The 22,026-nt window shown below is 42.7% G+C and overlaps 1 protein-coding gene and 1 long non-coding RNA gene across 3 annotated transcripts in view; one reads left to right on the top strand and one right to left on the bottom strand.

The window, feature by feature from the left end:
* The window catches only part of LOC112815183 (uncharacterized), a 273,184-nt gene extending 268,718 nt beyond the window's left edge, over window positions 1-4,466 (bottom strand). Inside the window, exon 1 of the long non-coding RNA XR_012374191.1 lies at window positions 3,816-4,466. This is a non-coding gene — a long non-coding RNA (uncharacterized lncRNA). The remainder of the gene's footprint in view (window positions 1-3,815) is intronic.
* A 74-nt stretch (window positions 4,467-4,540) lies between these two features.
* SLC12A2 (solute carrier family 12 member 2) overlaps window positions 4,541-22,026 on the top strand; it is a 103,835-nt gene continuing 86,349 nt past the window's right edge. The window contains exon 1 of one of the 2 annotated variants that reach the window (XM_073878616.1): window positions 4,541-5,839. In XM_073878616.1, coding sequence (XP_073734717.1) covers window positions 5,105-5,839 — 735 coding nt within the window. In that variant the 5' untranslated portion in view covers window positions 4,541-5,104. The remainder of the gene's footprint in view (window positions 5,840-22,026) is intronic. The other variant, XM_025860989.2, reaches the window with a different exon arrangement.

Here is a 22,026-nt window from a genome sequence, read left to right on the forward strand (position 1 = left end):
GGAAAGTGAGCAAAATGATGGGGGTACCCCATCATGGCACGGACAACTAGTCTGTTCTCCTCAAGGTTAGTCTCTAAATTGACACATGGTAAATCTGATCACCAACTGTTTGCTGACAGTGAAATAACAGAGACCTCTCCTGACAGTGTCTCTACAAGTTTCACATGCACATTTTGATTCTATCTCCTGGAACCCTTGGCTCCTCCCCATTATCCTCCCATTGTGTTGGCTAATATAGGTTACTACATTCAATATATTATCACTTTTCATCTTTTTCCATCTCTTGGCCCAATTTAACTCAGCTGATCTTACTTCAAAAATGACTTCATCTGGTTCCCCTTTCATCTCTCAGGCCACTCCTTCTTTTATCTAGTCTTTACATGTTGGAATTACACAAAGCTGGACTCTAGACCTTCTTTGAACTCTATACCTATGCTGTTCAATATGGTAGCCACTAGCTCATGGGGCTAATAAACTCAAGAAAATAAAATTATACATTCAGTTCCTCAGTTGCACTAGGCATTTCAAGTGCCCAACAGCCACAAGTGGCTCATGGTTATTATACAGGACAACATTGACACAGAATATTCCCACCACTGCAGAAAGTTCTATTGTACAGTGCTGCTCTATACCATCCCCCTGAGTGATCTTACTCATGTCCATGGTGTCAGTTACCATCTGTTTGCAGAAGACTCACACATTTGTACTCTGTCATACAAACTTCTCCTTCGAGCCCAAGACCCGTGTAGCCAAATAGTTTAACTCTTCCATTTGGGTGTCTCAAAAGTACCTCAAGCCCAATATGCTCTAGACCAAATTTCTCATATTCCATCTCCAAACCTAATTTTGGAATGTTCTTTTTCTCACCAATGTTACCATCATCTAACCCCAGGTAAACAAGTTAGAACATTCATCCTTTATTCTCCTTCATTCCTTCAATCCATTTCCAAGTCCTTTGAGTTACCTCTGAAGTATCTCTCAAATTTTTCCCTTTCCTCATCTCCCGTGTATCCTTCACAATGTAGAGTTTGATTAGTGGAGCAATCTCCCTGAATTCAAATCCTGATTTGGGCTGAGTGACCTTGGAGAAGTTACTTAACCTTTTTTTCTTGACCAAGTTCTTCATCCGTAAAACACGGGTAATGCTATGATTTTCTTCATGGTGTTGTTGTAAGAATTAAATAAGATTATGAATGCAGAGTTTAGCACCGAATCCAGGACATAAATTCCATATAAATGTTAGCTACTACTTATTCCATATAAATGTTAGCTACTAGCTATTATCCCAAGCCTAGATTACTGAAATTGTATCCTGTCTTTCTTATTCTTGTTCCTCTCCAATCTTCTGCCCACAATATAACTAGAGAGACTTTTAGTGAGGTTAAATCTGATCATGTCCCCCTCTATCTCCCTGAAAACCCATTAATGGTTGTACAAGATGCTTTTAGAATAGATAGATTCATCTCCTATCTCTCTGGCCCCTTGAGCTCTATGCTTTAACCAAACTGGCTGCAAGCTCCTTAGTCAGGCCATGTTCAGTCCATGAGGGCTTTTGTTCACAATATTTCCCTTTTTTGAACTCCGCCCCCCCACCGCCCCTGGAAGTTATCATCCTTCAGACCTCAGCTGAAAAGTCACTTCCTCCCTCGCTAAGTCTGGTCCCTTTGCATTCTCATTGTACCATGTTCCAGTCTGTCCTAGAACTTCTCGGTTTTTAACTACCCATTCATGAGTGACTACTATTTATTACTACACATGTATTTGTTTCCTCCAACAGACATCTCAGACTGAGCTCCTGATGTGCCTCCTACCCAAGCCTGCTCCATTCAGCATCTCCTCCACCTCAGAAAATAGCAACACTATTCTTTCAGTTACTCAAGCAAAAACCCTTGGATTCTCTTTTACACTCCACAACTATCAGAAAATTCTATTGCCTCCCTAGATAGAATTCAACCATTTCTCCCCTCGCCCCCTGGCCCCTCTTCACTGCTACCCATCCTGGTCAAAGCCATATCATCACTTCCTGGATTGTTGAGTTGCCTCTTGACACATCTCCTTGTTTCTTTCTTTGTCCCCACCATTTAGATTCTTGTGTATTTACAAGGCAGTTAGATTGATGCTTTAAATATATGTCAGATCATGCCTTTCCTCTACTCGGACTCTCTGATAACTTGCCATCTGCTAAGGAGGTAAGTGACCTTGCCACCCAAATCCATATGTGGAAGCCCTAACCCATGTGACTACATTACAGATAGTGCCTTTTGGAGAATAAGATTAAATGAGGTCATAAAGGTGGAGCACTGACCCGACAAAACTGGTTCCCTTATAAGAGACACCAGATTTCTCTCTCCACCATGTGAGGACACAGTGATAAGACAGCTGCCTGCCTTCCAGGAAGAAAGCCCTTACCAGAAGCTGACCATGCTCGCACCCTGCTTAGACTTTTCAGCTTCCAGAACTGTAAGGAAATACATTTCTATTACTTAAACAACTCAGTCTATGGTATTGTGTTAGGACAGTCCAAACTAATATACCATCTCACTCAAATTAAAAACCAAAGTCCTTCCAAAAGCCAAAGGGGTCCATTCTGGTCTCTTATGCCCCCGATCCCTAAACTCTGACATCATTTCCCTTGATTCTCCCCATCCCTTAAGCAGGCCTATAGTCCCCACTGGCCTATATGCAATTCCAAGAACAAGTCAGGGATGCTGTCTCACCTTTCAGTTTTTGTTTTTCTTCTGCTTGGAACACTATTTTCCCAAATACACATATCTCTCACTACCTCACTCAAATGTCACCTTCTCAGTGGGGCCCTTCCATGACAAATTCTGCCACCGCCGTCTCACACCGCATACCCCATTCTCCTTCCTCCGCGCTACTAGCGACACTATCTACTGTATCCATTTACCTTTATTGCCTCTCTCCCCAACTAGACTAGGATTTCCATGAGAGAAGCGACTGTCTGCTTTGCTCATTGCCATATCCCCAAAATACAGAGCACCTCGTGGTAAGTGCTTATTACCGTTTGTTCAGCTCAATGAATGCTGAATTTCAACAGCTACCAAATTAGCTACGGTACCACACCTAGCAGCTACAGAGGCAGCAACGTCCCAGTAGCAACTGCACTGCCTAAAGGGCCACCTGATTTTTCTGGCCTCTCCTGGTTTTCTGCTATCACTAGAGCTGAAGAGGGACTTTAAAAACCATGGCTACATGATCGGAGCGTGGTTCCTCCCTCTCTCCATTTTTACAACAGAAATAGTAAATTGAGACGAAAAGTTGCCAAGGTCAACTAAGATCATGGCTAGCACAATTCCTTGAAAATTGTCTGGTTGCAACTTTCTTCACAGCATTTCCAAATAATTCTGCGAACCCTAGGGCTCTTGGGCCATACTTCCAGGGTTCAACAAAGGAGGGTGCTTATCCCCGGAACTAAAATTTTAAAATACATAAATACAAATAAATAAAAGAGTGGTGGAAGAAACAGTTCGTTGTCGTTATCTGCTTTTACGTGGAGCTGTGGATAGAATTTAGTTTAAAAACAGGTTCTGCTGCTAAGAAAGTTGCAAAATCACTATATTCCCCTCCATTTCACAGAAGAGAAAACAGGTCTGCAGAGGAGAGGAGGAAAACAGGAATTCTTCACAACCTAACCCACGCCGAAAGTTCCCGGTCAGGGCTCCACGGTTAGTCATGGCTCTACGGTTACTGCTGTGTATTCGCTTCTGAGCTGAGCTCCCCATCATTTTTGGAAATGCCTCAAGTTAAGAATCGTCTTGAAACGATACGGTATCACAACTTAGCTCCCTTCTCACCTTCAAACATCACAGCTTTTTAAAATAAAGGTGTCATCGAAGTGTGGACACACCCACTGCATCTCCACGGGAGTGTTTCTGGTTATGCAAATCTAACGCGGCCAGGCCGGGAGTCGACCGCCTCAGTGGCGGCTCAAAGGAAATCCTGCCTCCCCCTAGGCCCAGGCCTGGAGTAAGGGAGGGCCGTCGCGGCCGGCCAGAGCCGCGAGCCGACTTCGCCTAGGGGCGCAACTCCGGAAGCACCTGCGGGCCCGACGGGAAAATCCCCGGCATCACCCACCGGAGCGGGGGGCGACCGGCAGCTCTAGCACCGCCTCGGGTACCACACGCCTGAGGTGAAGCGGCCCTGCAGCCCCGCAGCATCTCGCGAGATCTCGCCGGCTCAGCCCAAGCGCTGCGAGCTCAGAACTCAAAAAAAAAAAAAAAATTAAAAAAAAAAAAAAAAAAAAAGAGAAGAGAGAGATTGGAGAGAGAGAGCTCCTGAAGCCTCCGCGGTGGTGGCAATTGCCGCGGGCGCATCAGCAGTCGGCGTGCGCCGAGACAGGACTCGGGCGCCCGTTCGCCCGCCGGGCCGGGCGCCGTCCGCCGCTGCCGAGGCCTGGGCTGCCGGCCCACTGACGTGCAGCCCCAGGGGCGGGGAGAGAGGGAGGCGGCCGGGGGGCCCCTCTCCTCTTCGCCGCAAAGGGGGCGGGGGAAGGAGGTGGAGGGGTGGGAGGAGGGCGACGGAAGAGGAGGTAGCGGCGCGGAGATCCCGGCGAAGGCAGTGAGGCGGCACGGCGCCGCGCCTGCTCCCTGATCGCGCTACCCGAGCGGCTCGCGCTGCCCGAGGCCCGGCGCGGACTGGACGGACGCGATCCTCGCGCAGGCAGCTCTCGCGTGGGGTCTGGCAGAAGCCCGAGAGGGCCGGCCCGCCGAGGGAGCGTCTGCCGCGCGACACTGCGGGACCGCGGGTGGGCGGGCTGAGGGGCGGAGGAGCCGCCGACCCCGCCTCCCGCGTGCTGCTGCCGGAGCCGCCACCGCTGCGGCCCCGCCGAGGCTTTAAACAGCGGGGCCCGCCCCACGCCCACTGTACTCGCGCGCCGACTCGGCTGCCGGCGGCATTTGTGCGGGTCCGGGCTAGCGGCGGCGGCGGCGGCGGCGGCGGGCCGGCGGGCGGGCGGGCGGGCGGAGGGGTTGAGCGATTCCGTCACCTGGCGTTGCGGCCGCGGGCACCGCCGGCGGGGGGCGCGGAGGGCTTGCAGCCCGCGACGTCCGCCAGGCTCTCGGAGTCCGCCGGGGGTCGGGCGGCGATGGAACCGGGGCCCACGGCGCCCTCCTCCGGCGCCCCGAGGCTGGCCGGTGTCGGGGAGACGCCGCCAGCTGCCGCGCTGGCCGCCGCCGCCGGGGTGGACTTGCCCGGCACTGCCGTGCCCTCAGTGTCGGAGGATGCTGCGGCCGCGAGCCGGGGCGGCGGCGGGGTCCGCGGTGAGGGCGCCGCGGCGGCCGGGGACGGACTGGGCAGACCCTTGGGGCCCACCCCGAGCCAGAGCCGCTTCCAGGTGGACCTCGTTTCCGAGAACGCGGGGCGGACTGCGGCCGCCGCGGCGCCTGGGGCCGGGGCTGGGGGTAAGGAGACCCCAGCGGACGGGAAAGCTAGCGGCGAAAGCGGGCCAGGCAAGGGCAGCGAGGAAGCCAAGGGCCGCTTCCGCGTGAACTTCGTGGACCCGGCTGCCTCTTCATCTGCTGACGAGAGCCTGTCGGATGCGGCGGGGGTCGGAGGCGACGGGCCCAACGTGAGCTTCCAGAACGGCGGGGACACAGTGCTGAGCGAGGGCAGCAGCTTGCACTCGGGCGGTGGCGGCGGCAGTGGGCACCACCAGCACTACTACTATGATACCCACACCAACACTTACTACCTGCGCACCTTTGGCCACAACACCATGGACGCCGTGCCCAGGATCGATCACTACCGGCACACCGTAGCGCAGCTGGGCGAGAAGCTACTCCGGCCCAGCCTGGCTGAGCTCCACGATGAGCTGGAAAAGGTGAGCTCTCCCAGCCCTCCCTCATTCCCAAGCACTGGTCCTCTGGTCCTCGCTGACCGCGGGATGTGGCCGCCGGCTCGCCACGGGTGAGGTGGCGGGAATGGACGTGCACGACTCCGTGGCATCTCTGCAGTCAGCTGTCAAGGGTGGGATTGCGGGAGGAATGTAACTTAATCTCTTAAAAGTTTGCAGCGGGTTAAGCTAGTTCGGTAATAGAAGAGAGACTGCATTTAACAACCTTCACCATCCACTTGTGTATCTGGTGTACGCTTTCTTTCTCACCCACGCTTAACAGCCACCATCCCTCTGAATGACAGTTGTGCTTGTGGGACCCGAGAAGGGAGTGTGCGGGAGGTTGAGGTGAGGATGGCTCTGGGGAGAGAGTGGAGAGCACGTACCATCTTTTTAGATGTCCTTTTTAAAGGTTGTGTTGAATGGTTTATGTATACCCATTAGGGGTCCCGAGAGTGGGAACAGTAGTGTTTGAAAAGAAAATCTTAACAGGGTGTGTTTGTGGTTTCTGAATTATTAAAGCTCAGTTACTGCTGTCTTGAATATGCAAAGGATTATACAAATCTTAGGATACACTGTTGCTGATAATGGCATAGATCTATTTTTTATTATAAACTTTTTGGGTGAGGACTGTATGAAAAGTTGGTGGGCAAAGTGTAAAATAGGAGGAGGGGAAAGAAAGAGAAACAAGAGAAAATGTTCCCCCCCCCCCCCCCCCCGTGGGGGAGGTCTAGATTGAAAGACATTCTGGGGTCTTGCATAAGTAGTTATACTTTGTGAACAGAAAACCATCCCTAAAAGTCTACTGGTTTCCATAATTCTATTTTTTATGGCCACATCCGATTTTTACTTCTTCAGGGTGGAAAATTATTATTTTGAGATAACTTCAATGCTTTTGGAATTTGACTTAATATTTAACTTTTATGAGTTGGTATTACTTGACGCCTGCTTTAACAAGTGTAAAATGATTACGTTGATGAATTTTTGTGAATGCAAAGAGTTGGTACCACCCGGGCTGAGATGTGATAGTGTGGAAAAATTTAAATACAGAAAGCATGTAATTTCTTCAGGTGTGATTGTTTGATTTCATACACTCATTTTATACAAGACTGTACCTGTCCTAGTGTTTGATAATGTAACATTCATACAGTTTGAAATAATTACAGAGGTCCCAATCCTTACAGCCTACTGATTCTTTAAAAGCCTGACATCATTTAGCTTTGGATAATACTACTTCTGTTACTCCATTATGGTATTTTGTCGTATCAGAAGAAAAAGAATTTTTAAAACATTTATACTCTTGTATAAATTCTTTCACATTTATTTTTATCCTAACCAAACTCCAAATCTCTGTAAAGTAGATGTATAGCTGGTAATTTCCCTTTCATTATAGCATTTTATTATTAAAAATATCATATGCTATATTTCAGATTGATTGCACCAAAGCTGAAGAATTAAGTAGTAAGGCAGTCTATATTTACCCATAAGTTTTTAAAAAGGGTTTAGTGAATTGAAGGATATTATATACCTTGAACTTGTAAACATCCTAGGAAAGTTTTTGTTACTCTAAATTCTATGAACAACAAAGCACTTCAAGTTCTCCAAAACTTGAGGGTTTTTTGTTTGGGTGTTTTTGATCAACTTAGAGTATTTTAAAAAGAAAACTTGTATTGTTAGCTGTAGAGTTGAAGCAACTACCCAACCTGTGAGGCTCATCTTCCTCAACTTTTGGGTTTATTTTGAAGATTAGAAAAGAAAAGAAAACATCAAGGCCCATGTTCAGTGCCTAGAAAATAATGGCTTATGTAGTTATTTTTTTCTATTTTTTTATTAACATATAATGTAATATTTGTTTCCGGGGTACAGGTCTGTGATTCATCAGTCTTACACAATTCAGTGCTCACCGTAGCACATACCCTCCCCAATGTCCATCACCCAGCAACCCCATCCCTCCCACCACCCTCCACTCCAGCAACCCTCAGTTTGTTTCCTGAGATTAAGAGTCTCTTACGGTTTGTCTCCCTCTCTGGTTTTGTCTTGTTTCATTTTTCCCTCCCTTCCCCTATGATCTTCTGTCTTGTTTCTCAAATTCCTCAAATCAGTGAGATCATACGATACTTGTCTTTCTGTGATTGACTTATTTCGCTTAGCATAATACCCTCTCTAGTTAGATCCATGTTATTTTGACCTCTGTTGGCCTTTCAGAAAGTACGCAAACTCTAGGGTTTCAATTTAGATTCTCTTAATTCCTACATGATGAATGTAGTGTATAAATGTTATGTTCATAGCTCCATTTATGCAACAGGTAGTGTAATGAATTCTTTGTAGTTTTTTTTTTTTACCTTCTGCCACTTGGGCCCTTTATGATCAGTTAAAAAGGTTTATTAGATTAAGCATAGAACCTCATAGAAAATAATTTTGTTTAGAATTTCGCAAATGGACTGAAGAAACACGTCATTTTAAGGAGTACAGATCTGACTATAGTGCTGTTGAAGGAGGGCAGGAGAGGTTCTAGCGTAGTTTGACTAGATCCCAAAAGTTGTTCCTCACCCTGTCTATATTTACTTTTAACTCCATAAAACCTATTCTAATGCTTCTAGCCCTCAGTGAATCATAGTATTTAGAATTTTGTAGCATTTAATTCTAGCACTTGATTGATGTCGCACAGTCTACTTTGATCACTAAGTGCTTCAGTTTCCACCTTAACTGGATCTATATACTCTGTACTAGGTTTTATAAAAGAACAAAAGAAGTAAAAGACAAGCACTCTAGAAACCTGTTAGGGGAAAGGACTATATAGTCTTTCTTCTACTTGAATTCCTTTCTTTACCCACCACTGTGACTTTAAAGTTTTTTCCCTGAAAATTCAGATGAAGTGGAATAGTGCACTCCCATGGTGTCTTATGCAGCCATTGTAGAGCCAGGACTCATGAGTTTTCCATTTGTCACATTTTTACTGGAGAGAGGAGTTTCTTAAGTGTTGGCCACATGGCTCTTGGTACTGTGGGATAATGGAGTGGTTAGCAAAACATATACTTTGTTTGGATATACCTTAACCAAATGGTTGCACAAGTAAGATAGTTACAAGCTTTATTTTCAGGGCTATGTGAGGAAAGTGTAGGATACTAGTAAGGATATAAAGAGACCTAATTTTAATTTGGATTGGGGAGGCCTTTTTCAAGAAATGTGACACTGAAGCTGAAACCTAAAGGATAAGTTGATAGGGCAGAACAGCATTCCAGGCCAAAGAAACAGTGTATGTAAATACAGTGAGAGGAGAGAGTGGTATGTCCAAAGAACTATAAGAACTATAGGAGGCCAGGAGAAGATGTTGTTATAAATGTAGTGGCAAGTTATTGAAGGATTTTTCATGAGGTAGCCACATGATCTGTTTTGTTACACCATCTCTGGCTGCTGGATAAAGAATGGATTGGCAGAACAACAATGGAAGCAGGGAGACCCAAGCTATTACTGAGTTACAGATAATAAGAGTTGGTGGCAGAATGAATCGCATGCAGGTGGATTGGTTGTGGCAGTGAAAGAGGAGCTGATTCCCAGGTTTTGGACGAACAACTGAATAGATGGTGCTACAACCGAGATGGTGAATACAGGAGGAGGACTAGATTTGAGAGGGGAAAGGAGGAATTGTGTTTGAGTAGTAGTTCATAAGACATCTTAGTCCAAGAGTCATTTTGAGGGAGGAGGGCAGAATATATGTTATATCTATGTAAATATAGGTTATATAGATATATATATATATATCGATATCTATATATCTATAGATATCTATATATAAATTTAAAAGTGGAGGTCAAACTAATATTTGATAGGCAACTTCACGTATAATGGAAATCTATATATACACACACACACATGTACGCATGCATGTGTATATATGTATGTGTGTATATACATGTGTATATCTAATACAAAGTGTGTGTGTGTGTGTGTATGTGTCTATATAGAGAGAGTGTCTAAAGTCATGGACTTGAAATGACTTCGGGAGAGTGGGTAGATAACAGAAAGAAATGGGGTCTGGGATTAGGCGTAGAGAATACATAAAGGTTTGTTAGAGGTTAAGGAGACACCAACAAAGGGAAGTGAGAAGGAGCCGTTAGGCTGGTGAGAAATAGCCAGGGTAGCAGTGTCAGGGAAGCTGAGAGAGGAGTTATAAAGAAGGCAGAAACTCTTCAGGGCTCTTACCAGGAATTGATTTTTTTTTTTTTAACCTTTTTCAAAAAGTAAGTCCCAGGTACTGATTCTTGCCCCTACAAGGAGAAATTTAAAAGTGGAGGTCAAACAAATTAATATTTGATGGGCAACTTCAACACGTATAATGGAAAGCATGATGATCAAATATGGAAGAATTGAGTGGTGGACAATCCATAATAGCTTCTACAGGATTAAAGCATTATTAAAACAGTTTTAAAGGTAGAATAACCTTTGCCCAGTTGTCCTTAGTCAAGGCTTGGGCACCTTTTGCTGGTGGTACGTCATTTTTGCATATGGCCTCTGTTACAGCCTTTCTCATTAATAAAAAGAGAGAGGAACTACATATAATGTCTTTTATGTCTCAACTGAGCTTGTTGGTTTTTCATACAATTCCTAAGAAACAGGTCTTACACATATTTTACTCGTGATAAAATGGGTTCATAGAAGCCAAGAAATTGCTTAATGTCACTCATAGAAAGTGGAACAACTGGAAGTCAGACCCAGGGTTTTCTGACGCTAATGCCAGGACATAGTAACTTCTCGTTGTTGTTATCTCTTCTTCTTCCTCCCTGCCCCTGGACCTGCTGTGAGATGTCCGGGATGTTGAGGAAGACACATTGGGGATTACCAGCATCATCCCTCTGCCCTGACTTCGTGAAGGGGGAATGATGGTAGAGCTGAGAGAAAGGAGGAGGAACACTTGTGATAGTGTAATCAGTGATGAATATGACTGTCACTTTCATAGGATCTGAGCTTGTGTCTCATGTATCGCCGTACATAGAACAGGTACTTAATAAACATTTATTCACTGAATGTATCAGGGTAGGCAGTTCTTCCTTCTTAAGGACTTTAAATAAAGCATTAAACAGTATGTTATCTCTACTAACTTGTGTAGCTGCTTCTTTGAGTGGGCTGTGTTGATTCTGGGACAAGAAATTTCACACACTACTGATGACTTTATTACATAACTTGGGTCCTTGAAGTTTCCTGAAGGAAAGAATGGGTCACATCCCGTGAAGAGGGGAGGAGTAGAGGAGTTCCAGGACTGAATAAAGGTAGGACATTGATAAGAAATATTTGCACATGGCAAAGTCAAACTTGAAAGATACCGCACTTTTGGCAGGGGCTTCACCGTGCTAAACCCATGCCACTTGAGGTGAAGTGTGGTTTATCTGTAATACTGTATGTAGTCGCCCAGGTATACACCAGCTGACTGCTTGGGTAGAAGGAAAGATAAACTTTGGGATTTTAAAATGTGGCAGAACTGTACACTGCTCTCATAATTGATGTCTTCTCTATGTGTATTTGTGTTGCCATACTCACATTCCCAATCCCATGAGACTGGAATATAAATGTTTGGAAAGTCCAAAGTTGTAATCCTTTTGGTTCCATGCTGAAGCGAAATGAATTTACTCAACAAAGCCTCACTGAGCACCAACAACAGCACTGTTTTAAATGCTGGAGATAGAGCTACGACCACAGCCAAGTCATGGAGCTTTCATTCTAGTGGTAGGAGTCAGTAAGGAAATAGGTCAGATGTAAGTACTGTGAAGAAACTTAAAGGTGGATAGATGGTGCTGGCCAATGTTGTGCTATATAAGGGTGGTCAGAGAAGGCCTCTCTGATGCTGAGCAGACACAAGAAGGGAGTGAGGATCACCCCTTGCAAATACTTGGGGGAGAAGAGCAGTCCAGGCAGGTGAATGGTGGACATCAAGACCCTGAGGTGGAAGTGTGCTGAGCATGACTGAGAAACGAGGAGGCCAGCAAGAGGGAGAATGATGCGAGAGGAGGTCAGAACAATAGTGAGGGACAAATCTGAGGTAACAGTGTTTGATGTGATGAGGGGTGCTGAGATGCTGGGTGTGTTTAAAAGGTCAAATTGTTGGAATTTGTTGATGTTTTGGATGAGGGGTGTATGGAAGGATTAATGGCAGGGTTTCTCCCCTCTTTAGAATGGAGCTGATATTTATGAACTTGGGGAGGAGTGTGGGAAGAGCAGGTTTGGGAGATGGACTGGAGTTGGGTTTCATTCTGCAAATTAGTTCTGCAGTGGGGCAAACACTAATAAAATGGCAGCCACTGGTTTGTGAAATAATAGTATTTAAGAAAATGGGTTTTAATTTGTAGCATAAAAATGTGCTTTTATACTTCAAGTATTAGGGAAAGCCATGAAAGCCAGTAGTTTTTCAAAAAGCGTACAAAAGGGTGGGCAACTACTGAGTCGATTCCAGAAGGCGAGTGAGGGACGGACAACAAGGATATTCAAGTTAAAAACGTATCAGTGGTGGGGCTTCTGGATGACTTAATGGGTTAAGCATTCATTTCTTGATTTTGGTGCAGGTCATTGTCTTAGCGTTTTGAGATGGAGCCCAGCAGTGGGCTCTTGTTCAGCAAGGAGTCCGCTTGAGGTCCTCTCCGTCTGCTCCTCCCTCCGCTTGGAGTGTGTGCGTGCGCATGCGCGCTCTCTCAAATCTTAAAAGTATCGGTAGTGTCTCATACAAAATGTGAATGCTGGGGCACCTGGGAGGCTCAGCTGGTTAAGCGGCTGCCTTTGGCTCAGGTCATGATCCTGGAGTCCTGGGATCGAGCCCTGCGTCACGCTCCCTGCTCAGACAGGAGCCTGCTTCTCCTCATACTGGTCTCGTGCTCTCAAATAAAATCTTACAAAAATAAAATACAAATGCTGTCATCTGCCACTGGCTACTTTATCCTTTGATATTACTGCTTTTTAAAAGCTATTGTGAAAAACTTAGTACTGATAGAGAACTCGAGGATGTCTATTTGGAAGATGGGGAAAATCTGAAAAGCAAAAAAATAGCTTAGTGGAATGTTGTCTCTCTGCAGAAGCAATTATAGTAGGTGATTTGAGCTCTGAAATTTCCTTGCTTTAAATTTTCACTATACTGTTCCTGAACATTCACTAATTAGATATTCACCTAGGTTAAGAATCATAGAAACATCTGGGATGGTTCTTTGTTAGGTTGGTGTGAATTAGTTCCTTCAACAATGTGGCTTCTAACAGAGTTCAGTATGTGAGTCATTTTGGAGCTTTTGGGGGGTAGTTGGCTTTTTAGGGTAGGCTTGATTTTTCCAGTAGAGATTTAAAGGACCCATGTGGACCCTGACCTTCTACGTAATACATTTTACTTAAATCTTGTTGAAGTTACCAGCGACCTCCGCCCTATTACCAAGTCCAGAAAACTACCCCCTCCCTCCCCTGCCCCATCTCCCATCAGCATTCAACCTTCCAGCAGTATTTGATTTTCTGTTGAGGTCTTGTTTTCTTTTCTTTGGCTTCTACACCATTTTGTCTTTTAACTTTGAGGTTCTTTCAGCCCAGTGTCTTATGCAGTCTCCTTTATCTCCAAATTGGCCATCCTCAAGACTTGATTCTGCCTTTTCTCCTTCCCCTTTCTTTTTCTCTCCCTGTGCTGTATGATCTGTAGGCTAATGAATTCCAAAATTTTGTGTCCTTCCCACATCCATTTGCTAAGTTCAGGCCATCTAATGACTGCTGGATTTTTTTGTTTCTTATCTCAGTGACACCCTGTACTCACAAACTTAGGATTTTCCCCCCCCCCCTTCCAAAAGCAAAACAGCCCAGGCCTCTTCCAGTATTCCCTGTGCCTGCATGGATGGTACCACTATTCATTGTGGTACACAGGTGAGAAGTATATGAGTCATCCTTGATGCTTTTTCTCATCCTTCCACATCCAGTTTATCACCAAGTTCTATCACCTTTATTTCCTAAGTATTTTTTTCATCTTCACTGCTACCATCCTAACCCAAACTGTAGCATGTCCTCTTTAGCTTTCTAGCTGGGTTCTCCATATTCACTGTGCTCTCCCATCACTGTTGTGCCCAAAATATTTTTAAAACAGAATTGATATGTTATCCCTTGGCTTAAGACGAGCCCTGCATTGCCCAGGTCTGGCCTACCTGTTCCTTAGTGTTTCAGTTGCTCAGTGTCACAGTACTTCCTTTGCCATAAGGCCTTTGTTCATGACACTGTCCATGAACTCTTCCTCCCTTCTCCCCCATACACACACTGTTAACTTTTCAGTTTTAAGATTTTGCTTCAATCCTATTATCCTCAGAGAGGAAGCTTTTATCCTCTAGCTAGGAAAAACCACTTTTTCCCTGAGAGCCTTTATTTCAGTTAATAATAGTATATTTATTAACGTGGTTATTTGAGTTGGCTTGAGTTGACTTCAAGCTCCGTGAGAAGCAGACTATGTGGCTACTTATCATTATGTGTCCCTAGTACCTAGTATATAGCCTTGAGGTAGCAGATCCTCAGTCAATACATTTTCAATAATAGAACTCATTCTTTGTAAATTAATGGACTACAAAAGAAAAACTCTTTGACATACTTATTTGTTATTTAGATAGATGTCTCTATCTAAATGACTGTAAAGGACATTTGACAGATTACCCTGAAAACCCACATCTGGAGTTTGAGAAGCAGAAGAGCTCAGGGGCGCCTGGGTGGCTCAGATGGTTAAGCGTTTGCCTTCTGCTCAGGTCATGATTCCAGGGTCCTGGGATCCAGCCCCATGTTGGGCTCCCTGCTCAGTGGGGGAGTCTGCTTCTCCCTCTCTCTCTGCCTCTCCCCCTGCTTGTGCTCTCTCTTTCAGATAAATAAAATCTTTTTTTTTTAAGATTTTATTTATTTATTTGAGAGAGAGAATGAGAGAGAGAGAGCACGAGAGGGAAGAGGGTCAGAGGGAGAAGCAGACTCCCTGCTGAGCAGGGAGCCCGATGTGGGACTGGATCCCGGGACTCCGGGATCATGACCTGAGCCGAAGGCAGTTGCTTAACCAACTGAGCCACCCAGGCGCCCTCAAATAAATAAAATCTTAAAAACAAACAAACAAACAAAAAACAGAAGAGCTCAGTAACTGTCCAAAATCACAGGACTTGTAACTGCCTGAGTCAAGGTTGGAACTTGGAACAAATATTCTGACTCTCAGTTGGTGCTAATTCCAGTATCCTGTAGTTTAATACTGTATAAATTCTTATTATTTTTGATTGTTTTTTTGTTTTTGTTATGTTAATCACCATGCATTACATCATTAGTTTTTGATGTTACGTTCCATGATTCATTGTTTGCTCTTTAAAATACCCAGACAGTTGTTTTTTAGCTCATTGAAGATAATGTAGAAAAGATTTGGACTCATCAGTTTTATTGTATGAATGTATCTTTTTCTAGTCAGAAAATCTTCAAAAAAAATTACATAAGGAAATTTCTTTTTTTTTTAAGATTTTATTTTTAAGTAATCTCTGTACCCAACATGGGGCTCGAACTTACAACCCCTGGATCAAGAGTCTCATTGTGTTCTACCCATTGAGCTAGCCAGGTGCCCCTAAGAAAGTTTGTTATAAAAGGAATCTTAACTAAGTTTTTGTTTCCTCTGCCTTTCCCTCTCCATATGCATCTCCCAGAAGACCTACATTTTTAAATGTTCTAGGGCTGTGCTTTATGATACTGTAACCAGTAGTCATATGTGGCTGTGAAACTAAGTCTAAATTTAAGTTAAAAATTCAAGTGTTCAATTACTAGAGCCACATTTTAAGTGCTCAAATACCCACATGGGGCTAATGGCTACCATATTGGATCATTGGAGAGCTGGAACATTTCTGTCGTTACAGAAAGATCAATTAGTGTTGTCAAGGAAGTGATATTTAAAGGGACTTTTTTCCTTCTTTCATTCTTCCTTTCTTTTCCTCCATATTAAATAATCACTAGTTTAAAATTATTAGAGTCAAATTTTCTTGTAATTTTGCATGGAATCCTTCTTACATAAAGACGTTTAGACATATTAGTCCATCCATGAAGTGTTTGTCGAATCAGTGGAATGTATTTCCATCTGAGAATGAAATCTGGGTCTTTAATTGGAAAGGCTATGAAGAATTTCTTAATATTGTATAAAGTGTTGAAGTTTCCAGAGCAATTTAACTTATATATCTATATTTGGTCTTCAAATCTATCTTTGGAGGAAGTAGGTTTTAAGAAGGTCTTGGAGTAGCAGTCTGATTTTACAAGGTTGTGGTTTGCCTAAAGCCACACAACTAGTACTTGGTGAGGCTGAATCTTTTTGAAACTAGGTCTCTCTCTCTCTCTCCTTATCCTTTTCTTATGGAGCATTGATTTCCAAATTTCTAAAAGAATCACCTGGACAAAAATTACAGACTCCCCTCTACCGAAGAAATATATGTAGTTTTTAAAAAGCTTTCCTGGTGATTTCCAGAGAGCTGGGCTTGGGAACCAGTGTCCCAGAGCATGTTGAGAGTCTTACACTTTGCTTATGTCTGTAACAGTAGTACATTTGTTATTTTTTTGATGTGGTGATACTCAACTTCGGAATACCCTTATATAGATAAGGGGTAACTATCAAAGATCTGACCTTATGGGGCACCTGGGTGGCTCTGTCGTTAAGCGTCTCTGCCTTTGGCTCAGGTCATGATCCTGGGGTCCTGGGATCGAGCCCTGCATCGGGCTCCCTGCTCCGCGGGAAGCCTGCTTCTCCCTCTCCTACTCCCCCTGCTTGTGTTCCCTCTCTTGCTGTGTCTCTCTCTGTCAAATAAATAAATAAAATCTTAAAAAAAAAGATCTGACTTTAACCTTTCAATAACTGTATACTGAATTGCATTAAATTACCAATTATTGGATATCTACCATGTTTCAGGAGCTTTCTATACTCTGGGCACAATAAACTTCCAAACCAGGTAAATTATAGATAGACAAATTCAGAGGCTGATAGCAACTTGCCCAAGCCTCATAGCCAGTAAGTGATAGATGGCTGTTTTTAAACGTGGGCATGTTAATTGAAAGCTCACATGCGAGGTGTTAGGATGAACATGTATGTTGTTTATTCAGTGGCCTATTAAAATTCTGTAGGGAAATCAGACATTATAAGTACTAAGGGATAAGTCTGAATCCTGGAGAGTTCATGTGGAATAGTTGGACTTATTCCAGAGAGATGCACTGCCTCTCTCTCTCTCTCTTTTTTTTTTTTTTGAAAGACCTTATATAGTTGAGACGGGGAGAGAATGTGCGTGAGTGGGAGGAGGAGCAGAGGGAGAGGGACTAGCAGACTCTGCACTGAGCGGGGAGCCCAAGGTGGAGCTGGATCCCATGACCCTGAGATCATGACCTGAGCAGAAATCAAGAGTTAGATGCTTATGTGACTGAGCTACCCAGGTGCCTCGTACACTCTTATAGAGCCTAATGGTTTCAGACATAAACACGCAGGCTCTATTATTTTAGAAATGAAGCTTTATGATAAATTACTTGCAGCACTGACTTAATCTGTAAATTTCTAGAAATAATATTAGGCAAATTTATAAATTGGTAGGCTTGGAGAAATTGCTGAAAAGCCTCACCTGTTTCAATCCCAATTATTTGGAAGATTTGCTGACCTGAGAAAAAGCTGATCTCTTAATTAAAGCAACAACAGTAACATAAAGGCTTTCACTTAAGAGGGATTCACTACACCTATACTTGTGGATTGTGTAGTTATACTTTACACACAGTTATAACAAATATGGCACAAAGTAAATTAGAAGGGAAAATGAACATGGCAGAGGTGGATTCAGAGATAGCCAGCATATCATAGAGACAAAAGATAAGAAAATCATGAAAAGCAGAAACAAAGTTCTCAGTAAATAGCAGTCTAGAGTAGCCCTTTAGAATGGATGTAAAGAACAGCTCCTGAGTTTTTTGTTTTTGTTTTTTAAAGATTTTATTTATTTGACAGAGAGAGACACAGCGAGAGAGGGAACACAGGCAGTGGGAGTGGGAGAGGGAGAAGCAGGCTTCCCGCAGAGCAGGGAGCCTGATGCGGGGCGCGATCCCAGGACCCTGAGATCATGACCTGAGCTGAAGGCAGACGCTTAACGACTGAGCCACCCAGGTGCCCCAAGTTTTGGTTTTTGTAGCATCTCCATCCAGCACAGTGCTGGCACAAATTTAAACTGTTTTATTTTTAAAATTTTTTTAAAAGAGTGTTTTAAATTTTAATACAAAAGAAAGTCAATGAACTACACAATTTTGGGAAATTTCAGTCTCAAGTCGTCTTAGAGTATCAAATTTTAAGAAGCTGAGGATTAATCCTTTTTAAAACTAACACTTTAAGAATGTACTCCAGGGGTTTCATTTTGTACTTTATTTAAAATGTTTGTTATTTCATTATGAAAAAATGTAGATAGGGAAAGTTTACAAAATTTTTGTGTTTTTATGTGCATTTTTAATGTATTTTTTTATAAAGATTTTATTTGACAGATATAGTGAGAGAGGGAACACAAGCAGAGGGAGTGGGAGAGGGAGAAGCAGGCTTCACGCTGAGCAGGGAGCCCGATGCAGGACTCCATCCCAGGACCCTGAGATCAAGACCTGAGCTGAAGGCAGACGCTTAATGACTGAGCCACCCAGGTGTCCCTTCATGTGCATTTTAAAACCAAGAGTTTTTTTATTTGACTCTTCCCACCTAGCATTAAGTAACTAATCATTAGTAAATAAGTAATATAAGTTTTCTGTCACCCACAATAATCCTGTTTGAGTGTTTGCATAATACTCTCATACGTGTACCCATATGATATTTATACCATAACTTGCATTTTCTCTTGTAGACTTATTTAGTCCATTTACGTCTATTGCAATTTGGTTGTAATAGGCTTGGTATTTTTGATACTTGTTCACTGTTTCCTCATTTGTTTTGTGATCCCCTAATCCTCTTTTCCTGACAATTTTTGTGCTGATCAGATAATTTTTTAGTATTCCATTTTAATTCTTCTCTTGACTTTCCAGCGATATATTTCTTTGCATTATTATCTCAGTGGTTGCTCTACTTGGAGATAATATTGAATTTCCTCAGCTAAAATATAAGAACTTTAAAACAATCCTTTCCTTAGTGCTCTGGTTGTCATAAATTAGAAACCCCAGTACAGTGTTGTACATTTTGCTTTCAACAACCATACGGCTTTAAAAAAAGAAAAGAAAAATAGATGTATGGTACTTTATACTCATTTATTTCCATTCATTTTTATTTCTTCTTGTAGATCCGTGTTGCTGGTACTGTTTTCTTTCCTTCAGTGCTTCTTGTAAAGGAGGTCAACTGGTAACAAAATTCTTTTTGTTAATGGGAAAATGTCTTTATTTCACTTCACTTTTGAAAGATAGTTTTGCTGGATGTGGTCTTCTTGGTTGACAGGGTTTTCTTTGAGCCCTTTGAGTATGTACCTCTACTGTCTTCTCACCGCCATTGGTTCTGATAAGAAGGCCATTAACCATATCATTTTCTCTTTACTTGTGGCTTTTAGCATTTGTGCGTGGGTCTGTTTTTTTGTGTGTGTATCGTTTTTTGGATTTGTTAAGTTTCTTCTGTCTGTAAGTTAATGCTTTTCACTGCTTTCTCCTGCTATTTCCCTTCTGCTATTAAGTCCATCTAGTGAACTTTTCATTTCAGGTTTTGTGATTTTTCAGGTCTAGAATTTCTTGATTTTTTAAAATACAGTTTCTGTTTCTCTGTAGAGATTCCATTATTCACTGATATCATATTCAGCTTTAGTTTTTTAACATAGCTGTTTTGAAGTCTTTTTTTTTTTTAAGATTTATTTATTTGAGAGAGAGACAGCACAAGTGACAGTGAGGGGGTTGGCGGGGGCAGAGAAAGAGGGAGAGAATCTCAAGCAGACTCCCCACTGAGTGGGGAACCTGACACTGGGCTGGATCTCGGGACCCTGAGATCATGACCTGACCTGAAATCAAGAGTTGGATGCTCAACCAACTGAGCCACCCAGGTGCCCCTGTTTTGAAGTCTTTATCAACTAAATCCAACACCTGGACCTACTTGGCATTAATTGCTAATGATTGTTTTTTCCTAATTATGAGTTATAGTTCCCCATTTATTAATACTTGGGAGTAAAAATTGAACATGTAGGTAATATACTGTAGTGCCTTCGGGTGGTGGTGGTTATTTTCTTTTAAGAATTACTGTGTTTTGTTCCACCAGGTATTTAATTTGCCTGGGTTGAGACTGCAAACTGGTTCCTGTTTCCCAGCTATGTGGTAGCTGATATATCTGTTCTGTTTTTTGGTTTTCAGCTGCTGCTTTTTTAGCCTGCCCCCTTGAGTTGGGGAGGTCTCCCCTATACCTGTGTAATTTAATGGTTAGTCAAGATTTGGGGCTTATAACAATAAAAAATTAAAAAAAAAAAAAGACTTGGGGCTTACCTTTGACATCAATCCCTTTTTTCTCTGGAGATTGCCACTTTAATTTCCACTTCCTCTCTTTGGCTTTGGATTATCTTCTCTAATATTTCTAGTTACTAAGGCTTCCATCCATTTGAGTTACACACAGTTGGGGAATGGTCTCCATTAAAAAAGGATCTCACCCAGTGCAGCTGTATTTATCAAGTGGTGTTTTGTTTTTTTGTTTCCATCTGCCCTAGGTTCTTTAACACGCATGTGTAATTGAGCTGTCATTTGGGATTTAAATCTTGGCCTTTCCACTTAATACTTGTGTGACCCTCAGAAAAAGGACTTGCCCCCTTTGATCCTTGGTTTCCTGCTATAGAGAATGAGAAAGATGATAATTCATAGTGAGAAGTACATGAAATACCAAGTGCACGCCATGCCCTAACTATAGTTTTTGCTATCATGTGATTCTCTGTATTGCTTTTCCAATATTTTACCCACTTATGATGCCTCTGGTCATGTATTTTTATCCTTGACAAACTTTTGGTCCTTCTTATTTTAAAAATAAAATAATTTGAAATGTAGATCATAGAGTCATGTTATTAATTGATAGTGGGAGGCATAAGTTTTCTGGTGAGTTAGATTCAATCTATTTGTTGAAGTTAGCAAGTTGTGTGGGATTTGAAATAATGCATACATTATGCTGTTTTTAATGCACAGTGTTGTAACTCAGTCTTGAATGGCTAGTAAAGAACATGATGGGCTAGGTAGAGTACTGAATTCTTTGTAATCAGCAGTTCTGACTTGGTTCATTGTAAAGTCACATGGTCACATCATCCACTTTTATCTGTGGCACTTGAGTTTTGAGCTTTGCATTAATGCCACTGGATATTAATAGGCCATTGTTAACCAGAGCAGATTGGATTCCTGTAAAACAATACGTTGTTTTGAGAGAGTAGTCTGTATGGGGAGCATTACACTGAATACACCAATCACCGACAGCGCGGATAGGAAATGTTTGTAGCTTTGGGATGATATAATTGGCTAGTACTTGATGAAAAAATGGTTAGAATAAACCCAGCCACTTTGGCATCTAAATGTGCATATGGAAACATACATTTTTAGTTACTGATACGGCTGTGTTTCAGGATATTAATTTAATACTTTATCTTAGTAGTGAACAGATGCTTTTAAATTATATGAGAGATTTTTATCTTTAAAGTGTCTTTATTATTCAGAAGTTTGTTTTTAGGATTTAAACTGCATTTTTTGGTGTGAATTTTAACGTTTTTTAGATGTAATTTTGGGTTTATTTATTTATTTATTTTAAGATTTTATTTATTTGACCAAGAGAGAGAGAGCTTGAGCAGGAACACAAGCAGGGGGAGTGGGAGAGGGAGAAGCAGGCCTCCTGCCAAGCAGGGAGCCCGACATTGGGCTCGATTCCAGGACCCCAGGATCATGACCCAAGCTGAAGGCAGATGCTTAACGACTGAGCCACCCAGGTGCCCCAGTTTTGTTTTTTTTAAAATCAATAATAAGCTGCTTTTAAACAAAGAATACTTATTTAGTAATAGTGTCCTGAAATAAAGATTTTCATTCCTCTGCCTGTCATTAACGATGATTTGATTGGCTTAAATAAAGCTGGGCCCAGAAGTTTGCTTCTCTTCTCAGACCATGCTATCTAGCATTAACCCTAGTTGATGTAAAGTCCTTATCATTTGTCACTAAAGGAAATAGAGAGGAAGCTATCTTAGTAAGCA

This window comes from Callorhinus ursinus, unplaced genomic scaffold, assembly GCF_003265705.2.
Source record: "Callorhinus ursinus isolate GAN/ISIS: 27379988/994484 unplaced genomic scaffold, GSC_fseal_2.0 scaffold30, whole genome shotgun sequence".
Lineage (NCBI taxonomy): Eukaryota > Metazoa > Chordata > Mammalia > Carnivora > Otariidae > Callorhinus > Callorhinus ursinus.